The 23526-nt window shown below is 51.2% G+C and overlaps 7 protein-coding genes across 7 annotated transcripts; 4 read left to right on the top strand and 3 right to left on the bottom strand.

Moving 5' to 3' along the window:
* Positions 1–2168: 2168 nt before the first annotated feature.
* J4E82_004621 (uncharacterized protein) lies at positions 2169–3292 on the top strand (the record flags this gene model as incomplete). The annotated part of the gene is made up of 2 exons (XM_051730897.1): positions 2169–2266; positions 2323–3292. 2 exons carry the CDS (start codon positions 2169–2171, stop codon positions 3290–3292), a joined length of 1068 nt encoding a protein of 355 aa, XP_051589378.1.
* A 324-nt stretch (positions 3293–3616) lies between these two features.
* Positions 3617–4757, bottom strand: J4E82_004620 (uncharacterized protein; the record flags this gene model as incomplete). The annotated part of the gene is made up of 4 exons (XM_051730896.1): positions 3617–3878; positions 3954–4105; positions 4127–4553; positions 4600–4757. The coding sequence occupies 4 exons, from the start codon at positions 4755–4757 to the stop codon at positions 3617–3619; spliced, it is 999 nt and encodes a 332-aa protein (XP_051589377.1).
* Positions 4758–7666: 2909 nt separating this feature from the next.
* J4E82_004619 (uncharacterized protein) lies at positions 7667–8662 on the top strand (the record flags this gene model as incomplete). The annotated part of the gene is made up of 1 exon (XM_051730895.1): positions 7667–8662. The coding sequence occupies one exon, from the start codon at positions 7667–7669 to the stop codon at positions 8660–8662; it is 996 nt and encodes a 331-aa protein (XP_051589376.1).
* Positions 8663–8974: 312 nt separating this feature from the next.
* Positions 8975–10096, bottom strand: J4E82_004618 (uncharacterized protein; the record flags this gene model as incomplete). The annotated part of the gene is made up of 1 exon (XM_051730894.1): positions 8975–10096. The coding sequence occupies one exon, from the start codon at positions 10094–10096 to the stop codon at positions 8975–8977; it is 1122 nt and encodes a 373-aa protein (XP_051589375.1).
* A 2856-nt stretch (positions 10097–12952) lies between these two features.
* Positions 12953–15241, top strand: J4E82_004617 (uncharacterized protein; the record flags this gene model as incomplete). The annotated part of the gene is made up of 3 exons (XM_051730893.1): positions 12953–13325; positions 13375–14669; positions 14717–15241. The coding sequence occupies 3 exons, from the start codon at positions 12953–12955 to the stop codon at positions 15239–15241; spliced, it is 2193 nt and encodes a 730-aa protein (XP_051589374.1).
* A 2428-nt stretch (positions 15242–17669) lies between these two features.
* On the top strand, positions 17670–19127 carry J4E82_004616 (uncharacterized protein; the record flags this gene model as incomplete). The annotated part of the gene is made up of 1 exon (XM_051730892.1): positions 17670–19127. One exon carries the CDS (start codon positions 17670–17672, stop codon positions 19125–19127), a length of 1458 nt encoding a protein of 485 aa, XP_051589373.1.
* Positions 19128–20407: 1280 nt separating this feature from the next.
* Positions 20408–23290, bottom strand: J4E82_004615 (uncharacterized protein; the record flags this gene model as incomplete). Its single annotated transcript, XM_051730891.1, has 2 exons — positions 20408–23109; positions 23167–23290. 2 exons carry the CDS (start codon positions 23288–23290, stop codon positions 20408–20410), a joined length of 2826 nt encoding a protein of 941 aa, XP_051589372.1.
* Between the last annotated feature and the right edge of the window lie 236 nt (positions 23291–23526).

Raw genomic sequence — 23526 nt, 5'->3', positions numbered from 1 at the left:
TTCAGGCCGTCTTCATCCATCATGAGGGTCTTTGGAGCTTCGTAATACCCGGGGTCCATGCGCTGTGCTTCCTACCCCTCCTGTTCATCGTTCGTCGCGGAGTTTGTGCTTTTGGTCTATACCATTTCCTTCCTGTGTCTGACATGTTCCATAGCAATCTGTTGCGTCATTTCTGTTCATATGCATCTCGAGAAGCAGGCGAGCTTGGGGTAGACGAAAGAGATTGCAGTCATAATATACCTGGGTTAGTTGGGATAAGTTGGTCAATGTCAAGAGATATGGGATGTTGACAGACCAACGGGATTGTATTTAATTTGCTAATGATGATGGGTTAGAATCGCTTCACAATCATCTCTTTCTACTCTCATCGCTTTTCTTAGCCGTCATCAGCCAAATGGGCTTCACCCTGATCAAGCGATGTATTCGAAGCGACTGACGCTCTGTGAGGTCAGATCAAATTCCCAACGCCGTCCAATTTGGCGTCACCGACGGCATGTATTCACTGCATGAATTACTCTCATCTGCAGAGACTGTGTTCATGGCAGCACTGTAAACTCACTTAGAACTCACCAGTACTGTACAAGAAGATCCCTTATAACCAACCGTATCATAGCACAGTTCTGCAAAGATTATTAAAACAACCGACAGCCGTTCAACTGTAACAACAACACAAGTTTTAACGTTGACAAAAGCTCGAATCAAAGGTCAAACGAATGATCCAACACAGTAACACAATCAACGCGAAAACCAGTCATACTATGTTACACCGTCCTTCCTCTCGAGGCACTGGGAATCGGAACACCCAGATTTCACAGCAACAATGTGATCAGCATAGCGCTCTAAACAACAATCAGCATCTCGAACCTCCGCGTTACATTCGAGCCCGCTACGGGGCTGCAGCGGAGCTATCTCAGATGATTGACGAACATGTGGCATCGTGGCAATTCTCACAAGCGTCAGACGATCGACCGACGAGCAAAGGTACCGTGATCGTCGATTGGGATGGTAGTGGGCATCCCGCAATTTCTTACCGAAGAAGGGCGACTGTGGTAGAAGAGGTTTTAGTGCCTCAATTGGCACCCGCTCCCCTAAACCACAAAGCTAGCAGCTTAGGAAAGGCGTATGCAAAGCAGGGCCGCAGGAGTGCGGCGGCCTGTACGCAGAAGCCCCTACCATCTCTGCCCACAGATGAACGAGTCTCTAAGCAAACTAAACGCAAGCCCTTGCCTGTCGGAACTTCTGGTCCTTTTGTGCGGCACGACTCTGTCATTTCAGAAGCTTCAAATCCATCGCGGCGCCAAGCTCAATACTTCGCAGCTCCCCCATCGATTCAGTCACCAGTAGACCCTCAACACGCACAGTATGCAACTGGAGATGGCTTTACAGCTGACTATCACCCACCTCGCTACTCCAAAACTCTAGACTCACTCTGCCGTCCCTATATAACAGGCTACGACCAGATGACACGTTTTAGATATGACTATGATGGGCATATCTTCCACGCGCATCGTTCTCCATCAAACTCCATCTCGTCTCCCCGCTGGTCCGCGCATTCAGATTACTTTGGCGGCGACGTGGATGAATATGACCCTCAAGCAGAATTGCGCGTCGAAGATAAGGAGCTCTTGTCTTTGTCGGCTGGGGAAGGCCGAAAAAGACATAGTGTGGGTAGATTTGTAGAAAAAGTTTTGTTTAAGCTGAGTGGACTGGGATTGATGGAAAAACTGAGTTGTGATAGGAAGGCGGCTAGAAAGGGAGGGACCTCTTGGCAGGAAGCCGGGTATCATACTTGACAATTAATTGCTAATCTTTTGAGCATGCGATTCTATGATGAGGTCTTGGTGGGAGTGATTTGTATGCCACTAAGGATTAGTTGTTGTGCTCGTTATGGTTGCAAGTGAGTGGAAATGACTCATTGTGGCTTTCGAGCAACTGCGCCTCGTCTGAGCGGACACGTGACTCAGTATTGCACATGCGCTCTCTCAAATGCCAGCCTTCCCATTCTTACTATATAACACATTGATGCCTCAGTTGATCCGATCAGCAAGACTGTTTCCCATCACTCTTTCGCCTCAATACGAGAAGTGGATTTAACCCTCCCACCACAGACTCTTCATTTTACCTACCTCGAGACTTCCCAACAAGCAATAAAAAAGGCGACGAAAAAGATGGCTTCAGAATTGCGGACTGTGTTCCCATGTAACACATGTTCTCTTACATACACAACAAGTGCGCTCCAGCGTGCACACATGCAACAGCCTTGGCAGTAAGATGGCACTGAGCATAAAAATTAGTATTCACAACACTGACAGTTATGCACAGTGTGTACAACCTCAAACGCAAGGTAGCTGGGTTACCATCTATGACTGAGCAAGAGTTCGAGGTGCAAGAATGCAAGAGCGAAGAAGTCACACACCGACCAAGAAACAACGATGATACTATGTTACGGAAGCCGCGGACAATATTGTACAACGACAACATCAAGAAGGACACCAATTCCGAAGCCTATGTTGAAGGCATACCTGATGATCATTCCGAGAAGACGCCTTCAACACAATGTCTCTTCTGCCCTTTCCTCACTTCCACTTATACAACAGCCCTAGAGCACATGTCCACCCACCATGGCCTCTTCATCCCATCGCTCACAGCACTTTACTCCCTGGATTCTCTGCTCTCATACCTAGCATTAATAGTCTTCGAATACCACGAATGTCTATACTGCGGACAAGAGAAAGCCACTGTCGAAGCTGTGCAAACGCACATGCGAGACAAGGGACACTGCATGATCGACATGTCTGAACTCGGCGATTTCTGGGATTTCGAAGCAGATCAAGAGAATAAGGATGGCCAGACAGGTGCGACCATTACAAGGCTCCCAAAGACGGAGAGACGTCTGCCATCCAAATTGATCATCAATTCTCGACACAGTCGTGGTGATGAGACAACATCGAAACCTATCAGACGAAGACACGCACATTCACGGCACTTGTCCAACAAAACTGCTGCCATCGCTCAAGCAGAGCACCAAGATCAGGACACTCCAATGAAGTCATCATCAAGACAACTAGCTTTGAGAACCACTGACAATGACCCTCATCTCATCACCACCCGGCGTGCAGCACAAGGTCTCGCTGGTCTCTCGGACCACCAAATCCTTGCACTTCAGATGGTGGACAGGAAGATGAAGAGTAGAGAAGAAAGTGCGAAGGCAAGAGTACGGTATGCGGCACAACAACAGCCAGTGAAGGCTATGTATTATAAGACGGAGAACCCAGTATACCAGGCTGGATGAATGATCAGGGTAGCGTAAGAGAGGCATAAAGTGATGGCGCAGCTTATACATGCTGTCTTGTAAATTATTGAGTGTAATGCACAGAAAGCTTATGGACTATACGCTTTGGAACAAAACAGTGTCATGGCTTGGAGATGGAACTTTACTGAAGAAGCATCACTGTATACATACGTTCCAAGTCTACTACATTGCTAATCTAGCAGCTACGCGCTATGATTACCAAGAACGTGTGATGTATCCGAAAACACATGAAGACGGTAAAATTCTACATCTACTTCTCCTTTAAGAAGTCAAGGTATCCTAAGAGAAGCCACGCGTGCGTGTCTACAGATCTGATCCATCACGCTTGCTGATCCACAGGTTCAGATCAGCGCCATCAATGATACAAAGATCCTCGTCAACCTCCATGGCATCATCATCCCTGGCCGTCATCTCTTCAACCTCGTCCTCGTATGATTGATCCGGCTTCTCTAAATTCATGACTTTGAAGTCGCTCAAATCGCCAATGTCGAATACTTCCACATGCGAACCGATGTCGCGGACACCAGGCATAGCAGCCACGAGACCTTTTAGTAGAGCGTTGCCTCTGCAGTGCTCATGTATGCGCGAGGACTCGTATTAGAAGGTGGGAAGCTCCGTAAGGTTAAATACCGATGCAGACGGTTCATCAGCGGCTGCACCTGAACCCTTCTTGTTCCTTCCCTTGCCCCTAATCTTCTTCTTTTTTCCCTTAGCCGCGGCGAGATTGATGTCCTCCAAGCCACCCTTAAAGGAGAAGTCGAAGAGCGCCTGTGTATCCAGCCTAGTTTTATCCTAGTGGGGACTGTTGCGGACTTGGGCCAGGTATTGAGTTGTGTTAACCTTGAGGGCATCCGTGCGCTTCTGACCAAGGACGATGAAGTGTTCAGGATGCTGTTTAAAGTGCCAGACGAAGCGCAACATATGTTTTGTAGGGTTTGCGGGGTCAAACTGTGGGCCCAGGGCGGCGTGACGGTCATACTCCATGCAGGCGAGTGTGTACGCGACCTGGAGGGGCGTGTCGCTGTTATTGAGGCGGGCAGCAAGGTTGGCGAGTAAGCGGGTACGGGTTTGACGATGGTGTTTAGAGAAGTTGAGATTAACCTCTACTGAAGAACAGAAGTAGGCAAGAATCATCTGCTCATTCCATTCTTGCATGGGAACGTTATCTTTGAGGGCGATCATGATGTCGCCTCGGTGTTTGAGGATGCGGGCGAAGGTCGCACCTTCGTTGACATTGTCGCTGTCGCGCTATTAGAAGAAATAAAGAAGATAGTCAGAAGACTCACACTTGATGTGGGAAGAATTGATGCTGCGTCGAGGGCTCAAGGATAGTATCGAGAGAAAGAGTAATGTGAGGCTTTACACCGGCTGAAATATACTCCGTTTTACGGCGAAGCAGCTCTGCTAGAGCAGCCTTATCGTCGAAGGTGAGCGACGGTAACATTGCCGTGGCGGTGAACACTGAAGCGGTATGGACTGTGGTAGTGGCAGTGGCAGTGGTGGTCAATATAATCGGATCGCGAGAGAAGATGATCAGGGAGACAGAGAGAGGGCGAAGCGCAGGTTATATACTAGCTAGTGGCTACAAGACCAGGTGATCGCGGCATATGCTATGGCTCTGTCACCTGCTGCAAGTGAGGTAGACAAAGTGAAAGTAAACGATATGTTACAGAGAACAGCAGTAACACGACATTTCACAATACAGATAAGGATAACATCCGTATCATAGTAGAATCGCTATCGAGAACAAGGAGAATAAAAAAGGAGGAGATTCTCTCGCTTGGTTAGCTCCAAATATAAGAGCAAGAAAATGGTATTTGATATTTGAAGCGGCTTCTGCCATCTCTTGAGTGCCTAGGTAGCGCCTCTAAAGAGATGACAGACCCTGTCGGAGCGGGGGCTCAAACCAGCGACCAAGTCCAAGCCCCCTACCTGTTTAAGTGACTAAAGCTGTTATCGATGGATGGGGTACTTAGACTATAGCTGCTGTGTTGGTCAGTGATTGTAATCCTGGAATATCACCTTTAAATACCCACCCCAAAGCTAGATCACAATATTCATAGAAGTGACAGGCGTTGATAGGGCGTCTGAAGGCGGTCGCTGCGCGGTTACAGGTCAGGTGAGTGAGCGACACCTGAGTGAGTGCGTAAAGCGCAAACTAAACGAGAGGATCAAGCCTCCCAAGCATCTGATGAGGGAGCTCAAACCAGAAGTCGTCCAGTGAGAGAGCATCGTTTGAACTCCAGTCAGGACGAGACTGGAATATCGTGAAGGAAACCCCCAATTTCATGGGAAGCAGAAGACAAAGACACAGGACCAGGAGACCAAGTGAATGGTATACCTCAAGCTCTGAGCCTCAAAGAAGAATTGAGAGTATCGACCCGTCAACATTGCGAGGTAAGAAGCCAACGACCGTAGCGAGTAAGAACAATGATAACAGGAGAAAGACGGATGAATGGAAACACCTGGCTGCAAAGTGCCTCGAGGCTTACGTTGGGTGGTAATAGAACCTACAACAGCGTCTATGTTGCACGTAGGCTGTGGAGAGAAGGGACACGCCTCGTCGTGAGAAGACCCAAGAAAACAAGTAGCAGTGTACAAACACGAAGCGTAAGCATAGAGTTATGGGGTAGATCAGATAACGCTTGGCGTGGGATAGTGTGTAATATGAGATGTGGTGAGGATTGAAGCTATGATGTTGTGAAGAGTCGTGTCAAACTTCGCGCACCATACCGCTTTGAAGATAGCGTCTCCTGTCTTGCACGTTGCGTCGACGAACTTCACAAACAACTTTACAATGTTACCGTCTATGTTTTATCGATATTCGAGAATAATATGTATGACGGTGCGCTGGTATTATGTTGCTATTAAGGCAGTATCTATTCTCTTGTAATGCCTCACACTGTTGCCGACTTTCCGCTTGAGTCTGTCATCTCCCGCCTTCCTTCGCACATTGCACTTGCTCAGACAATTAGGCATTATCTCACAAGTTACTTGCACCTTTCTGGCGCCCTGAAGCGTTTGAGATTTGTGACAAAGTGTATGGGTCGAGACCTAGCACTATGCGATCGTTCCTTACAACACTTTGTAAAATCACGCTTTCCCACGTGGTAATGTTCTCAGCACAAGCAGCGCTCGCATCAGCCATAGATTACTCGATACTGTTGGTGAAGCTCTTAGCGTGATAGATGTACAAGAGGTGAGGCTCGAGCTACAGTTGTGAAGACTGTTGCGTCATGTCCTTGTTCATCTTGTGGAGTCTGGGGTTGTGAGATTACGAAGCACCTACACCCAGATCACGTAGACATTCATCTTGTGCATTTGTAGGAATCCTATCGCATCCTTTTGTTTATTACCAGTTCGGATTTAAGATGCGAAGCTTCGAGGATTCTGCCGCCATGCCTTGGCAGCTGACATATGCTCTCCCATTTGCCAATAATCGTCGGGTATTCCAGACTGCTGCATAGCATCTGCTTGACCTGCACATCAATTGGCACTATACATGCATGTACTCGGAACAGGTAGCCGTCAGATGAAATATCTGTAGTGTAGTCTTCCAAAATCAGGGTGATGAAGCTAAAGGGCCGAACAGTTTCGGTGATGTAGCGCAACCATCGGACGGGCACCCCGGCACCGCCTACGTCATTGACCCTTCACCCAGAGCCGCATCCACGTTCTGACCAGGAACCACGTCTATCGCTCCACACAATCGGCACATAGACAGCCCTATCAGTCGGAGGCAGTCCAGACACGTCGCACTATTGCGGACGTATCGGCTTTCCAACGCAAATCTGATAGATAGGCCGAATCTCCCCGAGATGTCTGTCGAACTCCGGATCTGACGCGCCCAACAAGTTGCATCAGTGTCCGCCTGCATGCTATACTAAACAATGTGCAGTCGCAAGAGCAAGGTCTTCTGCTTAATAAACAGCTGACTGCGTCAAGGCGATACTATATGAGTCTGTGACTATACCAGAATTGGTAGATCCAGAAACTGTCATGTTGGAGATGCGACCCACAAAACCACGTTTTTTAGCGGCGGCCGATGCACCAAATGTGTGGGCAACGGCGATATCCAGACCCTGAACCCGGAAAACCCTATGTATTATCAATAGGCGACGTCATGCAAGAGAATCTTTTCGAACGTAGCTTGAGATGCATGGCAGATGTAAGAATGAGCTGTAGGTTCATTGTGTTCATAACTAAGTATATAACAGTAGGTCGCAGCTGCTGTTGAGAGTCCATCAAACCACTGAACATCAACTTTTTATCCCTTTTGCAACAAGATACCCAAAAGTTTTCTTATTACATCACCTCTTAAAGTATATTACATTACATCTCAAGACCACCAAGATGCCTTCCTTCACCGTCTACAAGGGCTCCAAGGACAGCAAGATTGTCAAGGGTCAAACTACCAAGCCTGACCTTCAGGATGACCAGGTCCTCATCAAAGTAACCGCCTCCGGTCTTTGCGGAACTGATGAGCACTACAAGGAGGCCGACATGGCTCTCGGCCACGAGGGTGTCGGTATCGTTGAAGAGCTTGGTCCCAACGTCAAGGAACTGAAGAAGGGTGACCGTGTCGGATGGGGATACGAGCACAACTCCTGCGGCCGCTGCGACCAATGTCTTACAGGCCGTGAGACCTACTGCAACCAGCGCGAGATGTACGGCTCACACAACCTCGACCAGGGTAGCTTTGCTTCCCACGCCGTCTGGCGCGAGTCTTTCGTCTTCAAGGTTCCCGATGAGTTGAGCGACGCTGATGCCGCACCTCTGATGTGCGGTGGTGCTACCGTATTCAACGCCCTCCACACCTACAACGTCAAGCCTACCGACCGCGTTGGTGTCATGGGTGTCGGTGGTCTTGGTCACTTGGCCATCCAATACGCCGCCAAGATGGGCTGCGACGTCGTCGTCTTCTCCGGTTCAGACAACAAGAAGGACGAGGCCATGAAGCTCGGCGCAAAGGAGTTCATCGCCATGAAGGGAAAGACTGAGATTAGCGTCAGCCGCCCCGTTGACGCTCTCCTTGTCACCACCTCGGTCATGCCAGACTGGAAGATGATGCTTCCCGTCCTCAACTCCAACGCCATCATCTTCCCCATGACTGTCTCCTTCGATGACTTCGCTATCCCCCACATGGGCCTCATCTCCAAGGGTATCACCGTCCAGGGTTCCGTTGTCGCCGCCAGGGCTGTACACCGCAACATGTTGGCTTTCTCCGCGCTACACGGCATCAAGCCCATCACCATGGAGTTCCCGTTGACCGAGAGCGGTATCGAGGAGGCTATGACCACGCTGAGGGATGGAAAGATGAGGTACCGTGGTGTTCTTAAGCCCCAGTAGATGGATGGGTTTGCACTCGTGATGGGATAATGGAAGATTAATGAACGGAGTATGACTAGAAGATACCGATGATAGATTTTACGAATCTCATATGTTTGAACGTACAGTTATTGTCCCTTGTCTTGTGATGACTGAGTCGTGACATTTGCTCATCAGTAGCATCTTTCGAAAGTATCGACTTCTTCATGTTTATTGAGTGATTATGAACCAAATTGCTTCCAGGAGGCGTGAGAATTTTCGCGGTTTCTCTTTGGAGCCATGCAGCCTCAGGTAACCAGTTCTGTCATTCACCGCTCATTCCACCACATGCAGCTACTCAGGAAACAAACGGATAAGAACAGGCAACATGTCTTCAGGCTTCATCCTCTGCACCATCGTGATCGCATACCTCATATCAATGACCGGCGTACCTTGAACCGCAGTCATGCCACTCCTAGTTTCCGCTTCGGCTTGTTTCTTGGTATGCTTGGTATGTGAAACATACGGAGAGAGAAGTGCCTCTAGTAGCCCGTTTCCATGCGACTCTTTGCCTTCGCCCTGATCTTTGGGCGCTGCATTTTCCATATCGATGTCTCCGTCCCTGGCCTTCTCCTCACCCCTCCTCTCCCACGCACCCACACCTTGGTCTTTTCTCCCAGGTATCAACCCCCCAACAAACTTTCCTACCTCCCTATCATATCGCTCCTTGCCCATCTGTTTCTTTGCAATAGCCAACTCAGCCTCCCAATCCTTACTCAAAACCTTCATAGCATTCTTCATCAACTTCTTCTGCGCACCGCCAAAAACTGTGAACAAGTCCCAAGGGCCCGAGTTCCAGGCTCGAAGAAAAGATTCGCGAGCGGCAAAGCTGGAGGTAGGGGTGTTGTGGTGCTCGAGAATGGCGGTGAGATATTGAGTTATGAAACGAATGGCTGCGGAAGGAAGGGGTTTGTATGTGTCTTTGGTGTTGCGCGGGTTGTAAGAGTCCTTGCTGCTGTGCCCATGATGGATCACTCGTACTTCACTGTGAGAAGAGTATTTGTTGCTGCTTACTTTCGAATGTTGAGCTAACAGCGCGACGTAAATCGCGGTGTTCCATCGCACAACGTCGTGAAAGCGTTGGAATTGATGTGCTTCGTCGAGTCTATAGAACCAGATCGCCCGTGTTATATCAAAACTCTGTTTGTCGTCGTCTTTGATCGCCTTTCCGGCGTAGTTATCGATCGTGGCGCGGTTCTGTAGGAAGAATTGGAGCTGGATGCCTGGAGGTATATTTGCAATGTTTAGCGCTCGTGGCGTTTGATCAAGTATGTCGCTGAGGATGAGGCTAGGGAGATGGTGATTTGGTACGCCCTGAAGTTTCGTCTTGAGTAGTAGTTCCAATTCAGCTTTCTTGGAGTCATCAAAGTCAAAGCCATGTGTGTTTCGTGCCAAGACGACGGTGGTGGTTGGCATCATGGACTTGTGTGTTCGATAAAATCAGCAGCGGGGGTGAGTGTATTACCGTTATGATTGATGGAAATGTGACTGTCCATCTTGAGCGGCGCTCAGGCTGCCATGGCGCAAATCCGTTCGTTTGTTGAGTGGGGAAATTGGTAAGTGAAGGGCGGGAGCATGCATACTCTCGAGCGCCTGCACACCGCTGCACATTGAGGAGCAAACAAATGATGCCCGCCTCCCGCATCATGGAGTGGAAGAAACAACACAACGTATCGATCGTGTTCTGCCCTTCAATCCATGTGTGTTCTTCACTTTCTCCACTTGCCACAACGTGGTACACAACAACCAAGTACAAGTAACCAGAATAGTCTTGAGAATTGGGTAGTGTGCCGACGGGGCGTCCTGAACCCATACGCTTGAACCATATGAGCTCATGCGCTATTAGGCTTTTCTGTACAACTTTGAATATCTTTAGTAGAGACAACCAAAGTCTGTACTTGTGTCTAGCGTCCGGCCATATTAACAGTCGGAGTTCTTTGAAAGTCGTGAGAGTATGTGCAACGTCAACCGATCTATGTGAGCGTTCAGTTAGAAGATGGAGATGAAGGCTGCGTAGACACGGTAGCTGTGGCGCCTGTATACGACGTGTAGTACATAGCATTACCCGCGAGAATACAACAAAGAGATGTAAGGGAAGGAAGGCGGCTGTGCCAGGTATCAGATTTACAACAGCTGTGTAACATGCAGGGTGTGATAGAAACCTCCGAGATGGTTGTCGTTCAAGTTGAATATGTTGAACCCTATCCAAGATTGAACACGTTTAGGAAAGCCATTTACCATCCACATCCTGACCTGGAAAGGAATCGTAAGATTGGATGCAACGATGTATCTTCACAAGCCACGGACCGAGAAAGTGAACAACAGAGACCAGAAATAGAATGTATTTGCGATTGGTTTTGGAAGAAATAAAGAATGAAGATGATGAAACAAATTGACGAGATTGCATACAGCCTATTGTGAGGCACGTTTAGTCGTTTCGCGAAGCTTCGATCTGGAAGTATTGTACAAGAATGCGCCGTGTCTATAGAATGTTTACTCAGGGTAAGCTGACGGTAAATGTTGCAAGGTAGATGAAGGGTCAGTTTGTTGATGTTGGCCAAACGTGCGGTTACGCGTTCGCGCCCACTTGTTCCAAGGCTGGTGGGGCAGCTCCACCCACAAGCGCGCATGGAAAAGATGACGATCTTCAGGGTCGATCCAGTGCTGGAGGTTAGAAGTTGAGGCTGCGCGCACGATATCGATAGATGTGAGCGGGCCGAGCACCTTGAAGATTTTCTAGACGAGCAGATCCCGTGTTTCAGATGCGGGCGAGACGTTTGTTGATAGTTCGCAGACACGCGTTGCGCAATGTGGTTGAATGACGTCTGGCGCACCACTTGAATGATGATCCTTCGGTGGTACAATGGTGTTGGTGGCTGGGCTAGACATGTTCAGTCAATCGAGGTCCAATGTGAGGAAACAATGATGTGTAGACTGACGACACGTGCGAGCATTACGCAAGCCACGGAAAGAGAAGCCGTAGTGTACAACGCCCAGAAACAGCAGTAGGCGCATGCGGGCGTATAGTCTTGTCCATCTCGATGTAGTGAATCTACGGCTCATTGACCTCGCTGGCCAAGGGCGCCACACTCTGGTCCGCCATGATTGGCTGAGGGGGCTGGGTCGTCTCTATTTGCGTGCATGCGTGCAGCCATCCGCTGGTGCCGAAAGCACGGATGGGGTCGTGGCCAGACTTGGTGTGCCGCAGGATGCCGGATGGCATAATGGCATAATATTAACGTCCTTTCAGGTTGCACCACTGTATAGCTGGCCGGGATGAGGTGGACGAGCGCGTTGAGCGTCTTGTTCGTATAGGGCGCTCAAATGAGAGAAAATACGAAGCGCTGGGCGGACCTGGCTCGCAAACTCTCAGTCAGCGCGAGAATAGGCCTAGAGCGTCGTGTTGATTGGCCAGGCGAGATTGTTCCTGCGTGGGAGTGTGGCGAAGCAGCTTGGCCCCCTGTCCCCTCGCCCCTGCCTCATCCGCCTGTTCCAGCCTGGCGAGGGCAGAAGACGGCCGGATTGAGGGCTGCGAAGGCAAACGTCGTGCTGGAGAGAGTTTGAGAGAAGCAGACGGGCATAGACTGACAGCAGCCTTGCCCTGCCTCTCTCCATGGCACCTCAATCGCAAACTTGACAGCCGTTGGACGACTTGTCTGACTTGTCTGACTGAGGCTGGGCGCTGAGCAGGTGCCGCGCGTATTCATCTGGCCCACTCGCCGCGACCAACATCGTCTCGCTCCCCTGAAGCCGGCACGCGGTGCATAGACCTCTGCTCCTTCAAGCTGACCTCCTCTCACCGTCTGCCCCATTTCTCGCACTCCTCAGGCAACTCCAAAACACCAACGTTGAGTTCGGTGACGACAATAGCCAGCTGATTCGTTTTTATTGGGTTGCGTGCAAGTGCTGATCGCTCCCGTCCGGTCGTTTACATATCCCCTTGGACTAGCGTCGCCCAGCCGCCTCTTCGCCGCGCGCTGATTCCCGGTTTCCTTCCCAGTTGTCCTGCGCAACCACCACTTTCGACATCACCACCGCTTTAGTCGCTCTCGACTGCCACTCGCTCACCCCACACTCACATTCACCCGCTCTCCGCCTGCTCTTCTTCACACCCAGGAACCGCAAACGGACCCTCTCCCCAACCACAACCTCGCGCCGCTGGTTTGGCCGACCTTCCTCCCCGGTACTCGTAAGGAGTACGCCCGCGCCTGAGGCAACTCGATTCCGCGCACCTAATACACCACCACCTCCACCCCAACAACTCCGCCCACCATGAAATTCTCCCTATCCAAGTCGCTGTTATGGCTCGCTGCCGTCGCCGCGCCGCTCGTCTCCGCTGAGCGTGTCATCGAATCCAAGTCGCTCAACCCGTGCATGTCCAACTCCAGCTTCTCCGCCACCCTCTTCAATGTCGCATTCACCCCCAGCAATCGCAGTCTGGGCTTCAACATCGAGGGAATCTCAAACATCGCCGGCAAGATCGAGGCCGACATTGAGCTGCTCGTATATGGATACTCTGCTATGAACCAGAAGCTCGACCCCTGCAGCCAGAAGGAGCTCGAGGGCATGTGCCCCATGAACGCTGGCCCGCTGACCATCAAATCCAACATCGACATTAGCCAGGACGTTATGAGTGTAATTCCAGGTAAGGCGCGCCTTCAACGTCGTGGTTGCACACTTCTGACATGATATAGGCATCGCATACACAATTCCAGATCTCGACGCTGTTGTACGAGTAAAGATTAGGGATGCAGAGTCGCATGTTCAACTGGCATGCGTTGAGGCAGAACTGTCAAACGGGCATTCAGTCGACCAAAAGGCTGTGGCATGGGTGACGGCTGTCATCGCAGGTCTGGGTCTCATGGCATCTGCTATCACCTCTGGACTGGGTCACTCCAACACCGCCGCGCACGTCGCAGCCAACGCCATGTCACTGTTCGGTTACTTCCAGGCACAGGCCTTCATCGGTCTCTGCGCTGTTCCTCTTCCCCCCATCGTCTCCGCCTGGACCCAGAACTTCCAATGGACCATGGGTATTATCCGCGTCCAGTTTCTCCAGGACATGGCAACATGGTACCAGCGTGCTACCGGCGGAAGCCCAACCACCTACCTCTCGCAGTTGTCGTACATCTCCGTCGAAGTACAAAAGAAGAGGAAGATGAGGCGTGCTCTCGACTTCACCACCGGGGCTGTCGGACGCCTCATGGCCCGTAGTAACGCTGCCGCCACCGAGGCACAGGCTGGTGGAGACCGTTTGGTTCTCCATGGCATCGAGCGTGTCGGTTTCAAGGCCAAGATTGAAACCACCAACATCTTCTTTACCGGATACACCTTCTTCGTCATCTTCGTCCTCTTCACAGTCATTGGCGTAGTCGCCTTCAAGTACATCTGCGAAGGTCTTGTCAAGGCTGGCAGGATGAAGAACGACAAGTTCGTTGACTTCCGCAATGGCTGGCAGACTGTACTCAAGGGTATCCTCTTCCGTGTTGTCCTCATTGGCTTCCCGCAGATGATGGTCTTGAGCTTCTGGGAACTGACCAAGCGTGATTCCGCTGGTCTGGTCGTTCTGGCTATTCTGTCCATGCTCACCATGATTGGCATCCTCGCCTGGGCTTCTTCAAAGGTTGTTCGAATCGCGCAACGCTCCATTGCTATGCACAAGAACCCTGCATACATTCTCTACTCAGACCCTGTCGCGCTCAACAAGTGGGGTTTCCTCTACGTCCAATTCAAGGCTGCCGCCTATTGGTTCATCATCCCATGGCTCGGATACCTCCTCATCAAGGCCATGTTCGTCGGTCTCTCCCAAGGCAGCTTCAAGACCCAGGCTATCGCACTTGTCCTCATCGAGGCTGTTCTGCTTGTTGGCGTATCAGTGCTTCGCCCATGGATGGACAAGAAGACCAACGGTTTCAACATTGCCATTGCTGCTGTCAACTTCCTTAGCGCTTTCTTCTTGTTGATGTTCACTGAGATCTTCAACCAGCCGGTAAGTAAGGCAGACTCTTGTGACTGTGCTCAAGCTAACCTCCACAGGCCATCGTCACTGGTGTCATGGGTGTCATCTTCTTCATCATCAACGCCGCCTTTGCTCTGATTCTCCTTCTCATGCTTCTCGTCTCTTCCGGATTCGCCTTGTTCACCAAGAACCCCGATACCCGCTACCAGCCCATGCGCGACGACCGTGGCTCCTTCATCAAGTCGCAAACTCAGCTAACCACTGAGCTCGACGCACTCGGCGCGACTGCCCGTGGTGAGGGCAAGGGTACTCACCCTTACACTGGATCAAGGAGCCGTATTGACGACGAGGATGATTACTCCTCCGAAGAGCAGCGACAGATGGCTGCCAAGGAGGGTGGTTTCAACGAGCACTATGCGGCCGTACCACCACGAAGCCAAGGCAATGACGGAACTGTCTCACCGTCACCCCCATCCTTCTACGAGCGCCGAAGCCCAGCACCGTCATACCGCCCCGGCAGTAACGGTCAAGGCCAACCGCAGCAGTACCGCCAGAACAACAGCCCAAGCCCTTGGCAACGAGGCGCAGGATATGAACACTGACGCCAGAGCGAGCACGAGGAGCAGGTGGGCCAAATTATCGATTCGTACAAACGCTCCTCGGTCGCTCAGCAACAGCAACAACAAAATCAACAAAACAGATTCTGAGCTATCTATGCGTTTTGTGCATATTTTGGGCATCCATACCAATATACTGTAATCATCAATCGAAATGGGTTCACATGGCATCAGTGCAAATGGCGCGATCACACGATTACCCATCATGAAGCCGGCGTTTTACTTCGACCTCTCTGCATCCGGTTGGGCAGAGAGTTGTATCTTTGGGGTTTCCGTTGACTGATAGAGGGGCGACGTTACCTATATATCCATCTCGTATATATGTAGTCTTTCTCCGTCTGGCATATCATCGGCTTCTCCTTTCTCCTTGTGTCTGGGTCTCTTTTTCTCCTTTGTTAAATCGTGGGCGCATCGGGAGAACATTTACCAATTCCCTTCAGCGTTTCTGTTCGCATCATCGCACGCGCTGCCGGCGTGGGGCAGATAGTCAATGGATGGTGACTAGGAGAGTTGGGGATAGAGTAGCAGAGAAATCAATCCCTCAAGCATTCAAGTACTATCCATCTCCCCCTTTCACACCTACCATGCCCCTGATAAGAAGCAACATAATCTTATCAATATCTGAGAACCAAAGTATGGTCTACCCCTAAATACTCGTCTGATAACCTGCAGCATGAAGTTCGGTTTAGGCTCCACTCTTGTGCATGGCGGCTATTGAGGTTGATGGTCGGGCTGTCAAATTTCCCTTATCAGCGTTGACCATACCTAATTTGGGGGTACGTGATATCAACAGGTGCGAGGCTGGTATCCGGATTGAACTCTGGAGCGAACGGGTGGCTTGGAAATCGCCCGATGAGCAAGGTCGAGATGGTACAGTAGCCTGATAGGTCCCCCCACATGCAGCCATGTGTGCTCACCTAGCGCAATCTGCGAACTACACTTGCAGGTGATAAGCCCACGCCCGTTGTCCTAACCTTAGCTCGAAGCTTGAAGCCCAGCGACGTCAACAAAAATTACTTTATTGGCCTACCGGCATGTGCATCCGGGGTAGTTTATTCACGATGCTCGATGCTGCAAGCGCAGAAGAGGGGGTGTCGGCGCAGTTTCTCCAATTCGATGGCTAGAAAATCCAACGATGGTCACGATGCATGACGAATCTTTCGAGCGATGACACAGGCACGTCCACGATAAACGATGTCGAAGTTGGGAATTGATCAGTCTTCTCTCCGATGCTCGGCCGTGCGAAAAAACGCATCCCATCTCCACGTTACGCTGTCATATTTGCGGACGGAACGGCAGCCAAACGATACACCAGTGATTTGAGCCAACGATGTGCTAGCGATAACTCACGATAGCTCCACACTCGTTGCGATCTCATGACTTGACCTGTGACAGCTGCGCAGCCCATCCCCACAAGCCACGGTGTTCATGCCGACGTCACAGAGAAGAAGCACCGAGTGTCCCCAGAATACCTCCGAGCGAAGACGTCAACTGTCGCATCTGTCCAAGCAGAGAGCCCGATGCATGGCACGCAGCAGCAAAACCCGTCGCACACAAAGGCGAATTCTCGATGGGGCAAGGCGACGTCGCGCAGCCCAATCAAGCCACGCACGTTCACACGATGCTGGCCAGTAATTGGGGATCCGAGGCCAAGAATCGCGCGCCATCTGCACGCTACCGGTATTAGCCAACGCGAGACAACCCGGCTAGGAAAGACGTGTGAATGGTTGCGCTTCTGGAATCACGCATCTGTTTCCAGGGGACGCGCTTTGTCTTTTCCCCCTACGAATCATCTGCTTCCAACATGCTGCCTAAGATTGCGCAGCGTTGGTACGGGTAGGGATGAATGTGTGCCACCCGTCCCCGGATACCCCGGGGCGCAGCCTTCTTTGCTTATAGACCTGTTTGCAACTCCGATCGCTTTTCGACTCATCGATTCACAACCATAACCCTCTGGCTGCGGGCCCTCCGCACGCGCCATCATCTTTTGCGACTATCACCCACAATGCTTCTTACCATCTACTAGGCTGCGCCCAAGCCTGTTTGTGGACCCATCCTCTTATCTCGTGTACGATTACCTGTAGTACTACCATCTTGCTTTCTTTGTTGGTTCGCATCACTCGGTTCCGGACCCAGCTTCGACACACGCCGACAAAAAAGAGACGTCTATTCGCTTTTTAACGTTTCACATTTCCTGCCCTGTTTGAGATCCTATTCTTGTCTCGCATCGTCTCTTGGGGTCCGTTGTCCAACTCTCGCCCGCATTGTGCTTCAAGGTTCAGGCAACAGTTATCAACGCGCCACCCGCACACTGTAACCGTACAGTGTTACTTGTCAAACTCGAAGACTTTCAAGCAAGTATTACTGTAAAACAAACATGGCGCAGCTTGCACGATTCACGTTCCCTGCTCCAATGGAAGAACCAGCGGTACTCGAGTCACAAGCAACACTTACGCAAAAAAGGCAACAACCACAGCTTCACCTACTTACGGATAACGCAACAAACGAACAGCAGAAGGTTACCGTTTCCGACAGCGTATTCTCAGGACCGGCTGTCATTCAAACACTTTCTACACCACCAATGTCTCCAACAAGAAAACGGTCCATGACCATGGGTGCTCCAGATCCTCGCAGCATGCATAACAGTGGTGCAGTTACACCTCCCATCACACCCGGTAGTGTGTCGCATTCCAAGTCCAACTCCACATCATCCGACTTTCTGAGCTCTTTGTCAATCTTACGGCGTGGAGATTCTATATCGTCACTAAACCGGCCTCGACTGTCACTGGACGCGTCACCACAACCTGGCAGCACTGAACTCACCACCTTCCCGTATCACTTAACGGACTATGAGTTCAAGACAGACGACCGTGGGCGGAAGAAGACCATCGGCGAAGGAGCATGGAGTGATGTATTCCTGGCAAAGCCATGTCCTCCCAAGACAAATGAACAGTCAATATCACAGCCTCCCTGTGGACCAGAAATGACACCCCCACTCACTCCCGTGCGAACCGTAGACTCGGCCATAGATCTCACCAGGCTCCCCATAACGCCACCCATGTACGCAGTCAAGGTACCAGCCATGACCAGCGCCAAGAAAGTGCTCAGCGCAGAAGCAAGAATTCTATCTTACCTTTCTAGCTTTCCCGATGCAGAAAACCACATCGTACCTTTCTACGGCTTGGATATGCGCACTGGCTCCCTGCTCCTTCGCGCCATGGACGATACGCTAGAAGGCTGGATCCAGAAGATGCTCAATACACTCGACGAGGACTCGCGTGCAAGGAAGCTCGCCACAGTCTTCCCTCATATCGCTCTCACCCTTCTCAAAAGTCTGCAATGGATGCAAGAGAAGTTCTGCACACACGCGGACATCAAACCCTCCAATATCCTCATCTCATCTCTCTCCGCCAGCATATCAAATCCGGTCTACGCAGACTTCTCCTCTACAATTCTCAACCACCCTGATGCTACTATCGAATCTTGTGCATCACCCTTGGGCGCGGGAACATGGGATTACCTCGACCCCTCACTCAGCTCCTCATCTACTACCTCACCTTCTGCGACATCGGATCTCTGGTCCTTGGCTATCACCCTACTCTTCCTTATCTTGGGTTCTTCTCCGTATGATGTTTTCAAAGCCAACAAGTATCAACAACGGGAGATGATCAAGTCAGGATGTCCACTGCAGTGTATGAGGTATGACGACCAGGGAATCAAGAATATGAAGAGGGTGCAGAGTTTATCTAGAGACCTGGGTTTCGATTTGTTAGCGTGGTTTGGAAAGGTGCTCGTGAAGGATGGAAGCAACAGAGTTGATTTGAAAGAGTGGACGCAGGAGCTAGAGGGTGCTGTCAAGGCGAAGCTGTGAGAAGGGCATGCTTTACAATGTATGGCAACATGGGATTCGGATTGGGGGGATGACTTCGCTTTTCTTGAAGGGGATCTATTTCATGGCGCTTATGGGTGGTGAAGGTACGCATTTTCTTTTCGTGCCGTAAAGGACATTCGCTAGATACCCCCACTGTTATTTACAAATATCGTAATCGGTACATCGCCACTCTTCTCACCCACATCGTTTCACACTCTCGTGTGCGCTTCCGTTGCTATGACACTCTGACCTGGTAAGCATGTGCATCCGTACGACGATGAGTGAACTACCTAGGCTTCGGCTAGACAAACAGGATACATGACTACGCAGACATGGACTTATCGAACGACATGCATGCCGCAAGACTTGAAAAGAAGAATGCTTGCTAGGCTCACGTACAACCGATCCAATCGTGATCGGATGATCTGCTCAAATTCCATGTAAACTCTGTCGCGAAGGATGTTCACGGTACTTTTAAGTCTTCTACACGTTTCTGCACGTGCAAAACTTCAACGGCACAACGATCTGCTCTCGTTGATAAGTAGCAAACTAGTCATCTCTATGTGTATATGATCAGTCAACCTGTATTACTAAAGCCACTATCATTATTCCTTTGATGAGAGGCGGCGGACCAATGGCTTTTGGCGTTAGCAAGGCGATACCTCGCGCTGCATTTTGTCACGCGAAAGAATTCACGGATATCACTAACACAGATATGTTCAACGGGAGTCGTGTCCTTCAATTTACATCATCGTCGTTACAGGAATAGCTCAAGCTGATTCTGTGATCATCAAACTAGATAAAGAGGATAGATCAAGGCTGACAATGCGTTCGCCGAGATGCTGAGAGGCGATCGCGAGCTGCACGTCGTTGCATTGCGCAAGTCGAAGAATAAGTACAAAGAGAAAGGGCTGACCGATATTGGACATAGGTTGTTTAATACCACACAGTTAGAGCAACCATGATGGGTTGATGGATTGTCTGGAGGGACGAAACATGCACAATTTCTCAGCTCTCTGAGGTTAGAAAGGTTGAAAGATGCTTCTAAATTCCTGTAATGGTCCATCATGGAAAAGATGAGACGGTCAAAGTTGATTCGACACCATACCAAACGCTATGCATATCATCCTAATTCGTGTTGAATAAGAAGCCCACCCAGATGTTGTTGAACATGCCTAGTGCGCCCAAAACGCCGTACCTCATATCATCATACATGATTATTTCAAGTGAAGCTTGTTGAACGCTTCACCCGATTCAGCCCACCCTCTTCTTGGTCAAGTTTAGAACATGCCGTCAATCTCGCCAGTCTCAACATCGACATCGATATTCAGATATCCAGGGGCAGTAGGCAGACCGGGAATGGTCTGGATATCTGCCGCGAGTGCATACAAGTATCCTGCACCAGCCGCCATCCTGACATCCCTGATAGGAACCGTGAAGCCAGTTGGGGCACCCTTGAGGCTGGGGTCGTGGCTAAGGGAGTACTGTGTCTTGGCGACGCAAATGGGTAGGTTGCCGAAGCCTTGCTTGACGTAGGTGTCAACCTTCTTCTGAGCGAGCTCGGAGAACTCAACAGCGGAAGCACCGTACATCTTCTTGGCAATGGTCTCCATGCGTTCTTGTACCGTACCACTGTTGACGTCGTAGAGAAGTTTGTAGTCGGGCTTAGGCTTTGCAGAGGCCTTGATGATTCCCTCTGCAAGGTCTACAGCTCCCTTTCCACCTTCGGCGAAGTGGTTGGCTGGGATGGCGTCCTCGGCACCGGCCGCGATGGCCTCGTCGCGAATCACATCGATCTCAGCTTGGGTATCGGTTGCGAAGCGGTTAATGGCCACAACGACGGGAACACCGTACTGCTTGGCGTTCTCAATGTGCTTCTTGAGGTTGACGCAACCAGCGCGGAGGATGTCGATGTTCTCGGTGCGGTAGACTTCGGGGAGTTGCGCACCGGGGCTGATGTCAGGGCCGCCACCGTGGTTCTTAAGGGCACGGACGGTCGCGACGATGACAACGGTGTCGGGCACAAGACCGGAGGAGCGGCACTTGATGTTGAAGAAGCGCTCGCCACCCATGGTGAAGTCGAAGCCGGCCTCAGTAACAACAAATCCGGTCTGAGCGTCGTGGTCCTCGTCTGGCTCAGTACCGGCCAGCTTGAGAGCGAGCCTGTCTGCGATTACAGAAGAAGCGCCGATACTGATGTTCGCAAAGGGACCGGCGTGAACGAAGACGGGAGTGCCCTCAAGGGTTTGCATCATGTTGGGCTTGATGGCATCGACAAGCAGAGCAGTCAGGGCACCACCAGCACCGATGTCGTCGCAAGTGACAGGGTCGCCAGCGCGGGAGCTGGCAACAACCATGCTACCAAGACGCTCGCGGAGATCCGAAAGGTCCTTGCTGAGCGCTAGAATAGCCATGCACTCGCTGGCGACCGAGATGTCAAAGCCAGTCTCGCGAGTCTGACCCTTCTCTGTTGGCGCTTGACCGACTGTGATTTTGCGCAGATGCCTGTCGTTGACATCTAGCACACGTCGCCAGGTGATGGTTTCCGGGTCGATGTCAAGCCTGGCAAACTTGGAGATCTCCTCCTCAGTCAAGTCATCTGGGTTCGTCTTGTCGATACCGAGCTTCTTAAGACGACGGAACATGACCGGAACAAACTCGCGCTTGCCTTTCTTGGCTGGCACTAGGCGCTTGTATAGAGCAGCATCCTTTTGGGTGTTCTCGTGGAACATGCGCGTCTCGATAGCAGCGGCCAGCAAGTTGTTCGCAGCGGTGATGGCGTGGATGTCGCCAGTAAGGTGAAGATTGAACTGGTCCATGGGGATAACCTGGCTGTAGCCTCCACCAGCGGCACCTCCCTTGATACCGAACGTCGGTCCCATGCTGGGTTGACGCACATTGGCAAAGCATATCCTGCCCAGGTGCGCGCCCAATGCTTGCGCGACACCAATTGTGGTTGTTGACTTACCCTCGCCGAGCGGGGTAGGAGTTATACCAGCAATGAGAATGTACCTTCCGTTGCGGCGGTGCTCGAGTCGCCTCAGCAGAGACAGGTCGACCTTGGCCTTTGTTGCACCATATGGCTCTAGCTCGTGTGGGAGAATGCCAACCTCCTTTGCTACGGTTGTGATCTGCTTTGGGTGTTGCTTGCGTGAGATAGCATGGTCGGCGGGTATCGGGTCTTCGATGCGAATGGGAAGAGGCGAAATCTTACGCTTCTTCTGCCTGTCAAAGGTCGCGTCGGCGGAGTCGACAAGGTTCTGTAGCAGCATAGCGATGGTCATAGGACCTACACCGCCGGGTACTGGGGTGATGTGCGACGCAACCTCGACGGCAGAGTCATAGTCGACGTCTCCTACGAGCCTCTGTCCGCTCTTCTTGGTGTCGTCTGGGATGAAGTTGGTGCCAACGTCAATGACGACAGCACCGGGCTTGAGCCAGTCTCCCTTGACGAACTGCGCCTTGCCAATGGCAGCGATGACGATGTCTGCCTGGCGAACGACTTCCGGTAGGTTCTTTGTCCTCGAGTGGCATACAGTGACTGTCGCGTCGGCGTTCTTCAGAAGGTAGCTGACGGGGCTTCCCACGATATCGCTGCGTCCCAGTACGACGGCGTTCTTGCCCGAGATGTCGATGCCGGCCTCTTGGAGCAATACCATGACACCCTTGGGTGTGCATGGGGTGAAGAGAGGCTTGCCGCCGCGCTTGGCCAGCTCACCGATGCTTTGAATGCCGAAGCCATCGACGTCCTTCTCGTCCGCGACGGCTGATGTGATGGTGTGTTCGGAGATATGCTTAGGGAGGGGCAGTTGGACGAGTATACCGTGAACAGCAGGGTCATTGTTGTACTCGTAGATCTTGTACAGGAGCTCGCCTTCGGTAAGGTCTTCGGAGAGATGGACAAGCTCGCAGTCGATGTTGGCCTCTTCGGCGGCCTTGAGCTTCATGCGAACATAGGTGCTGGAGTCAGACCTGTCACCCACTGTCTGCTGTTAGCATTCCATGTCGCTGAACACGCCCCCAATGGTACGCGACTCACCTTGGACAATTTTCAGGCTTGGACGGTATCGCGGGTTCTTCTCTTGCTTCTCTTTGATCTTCTGACCCAGCCTCTCGCGGATGCTCTTGGCAATGGCAGTGCCGTCAATCTTCTGTCCAGCCATGTTGAAACCTGTGCTGGAAAACTGCCTGGAACTATGCGCAGTCTTGACGACAGTATATAGATGGCGGGGAGAAGTCGAGCACCAATATTTTCTCGGCGGGGTAGCTGTAGCTTGCGGAAAACAACGGGCGAGAACACCAACGCGTCCGCCGCAGATCGGATACACTTTCATCGTCCTACCAATCCTGTCTGCGAATCTTTTCCAAGTCTAGTGTGTATGGCGCGACGTGATGATAC

This window comes from Alternaria postmessia (assembly GCF_024291825.1).
Source record: "Alternaria postmessia strain BMP 2775 chromosome Unknown scaffold_22, whole genome shotgun sequence".
NCBI classification, from domain to species: domain Eukaryota; kingdom Fungi; phylum Ascomycota; class Dothideomycetes; order Pleosporales; family Pleosporaceae; genus Alternaria; species Alternaria postmessia.
The sequence above is the reverse complement of the archived record's forward strand: the minus strand, read 5'-3'. Positions and strand labels throughout refer to the sequence as shown.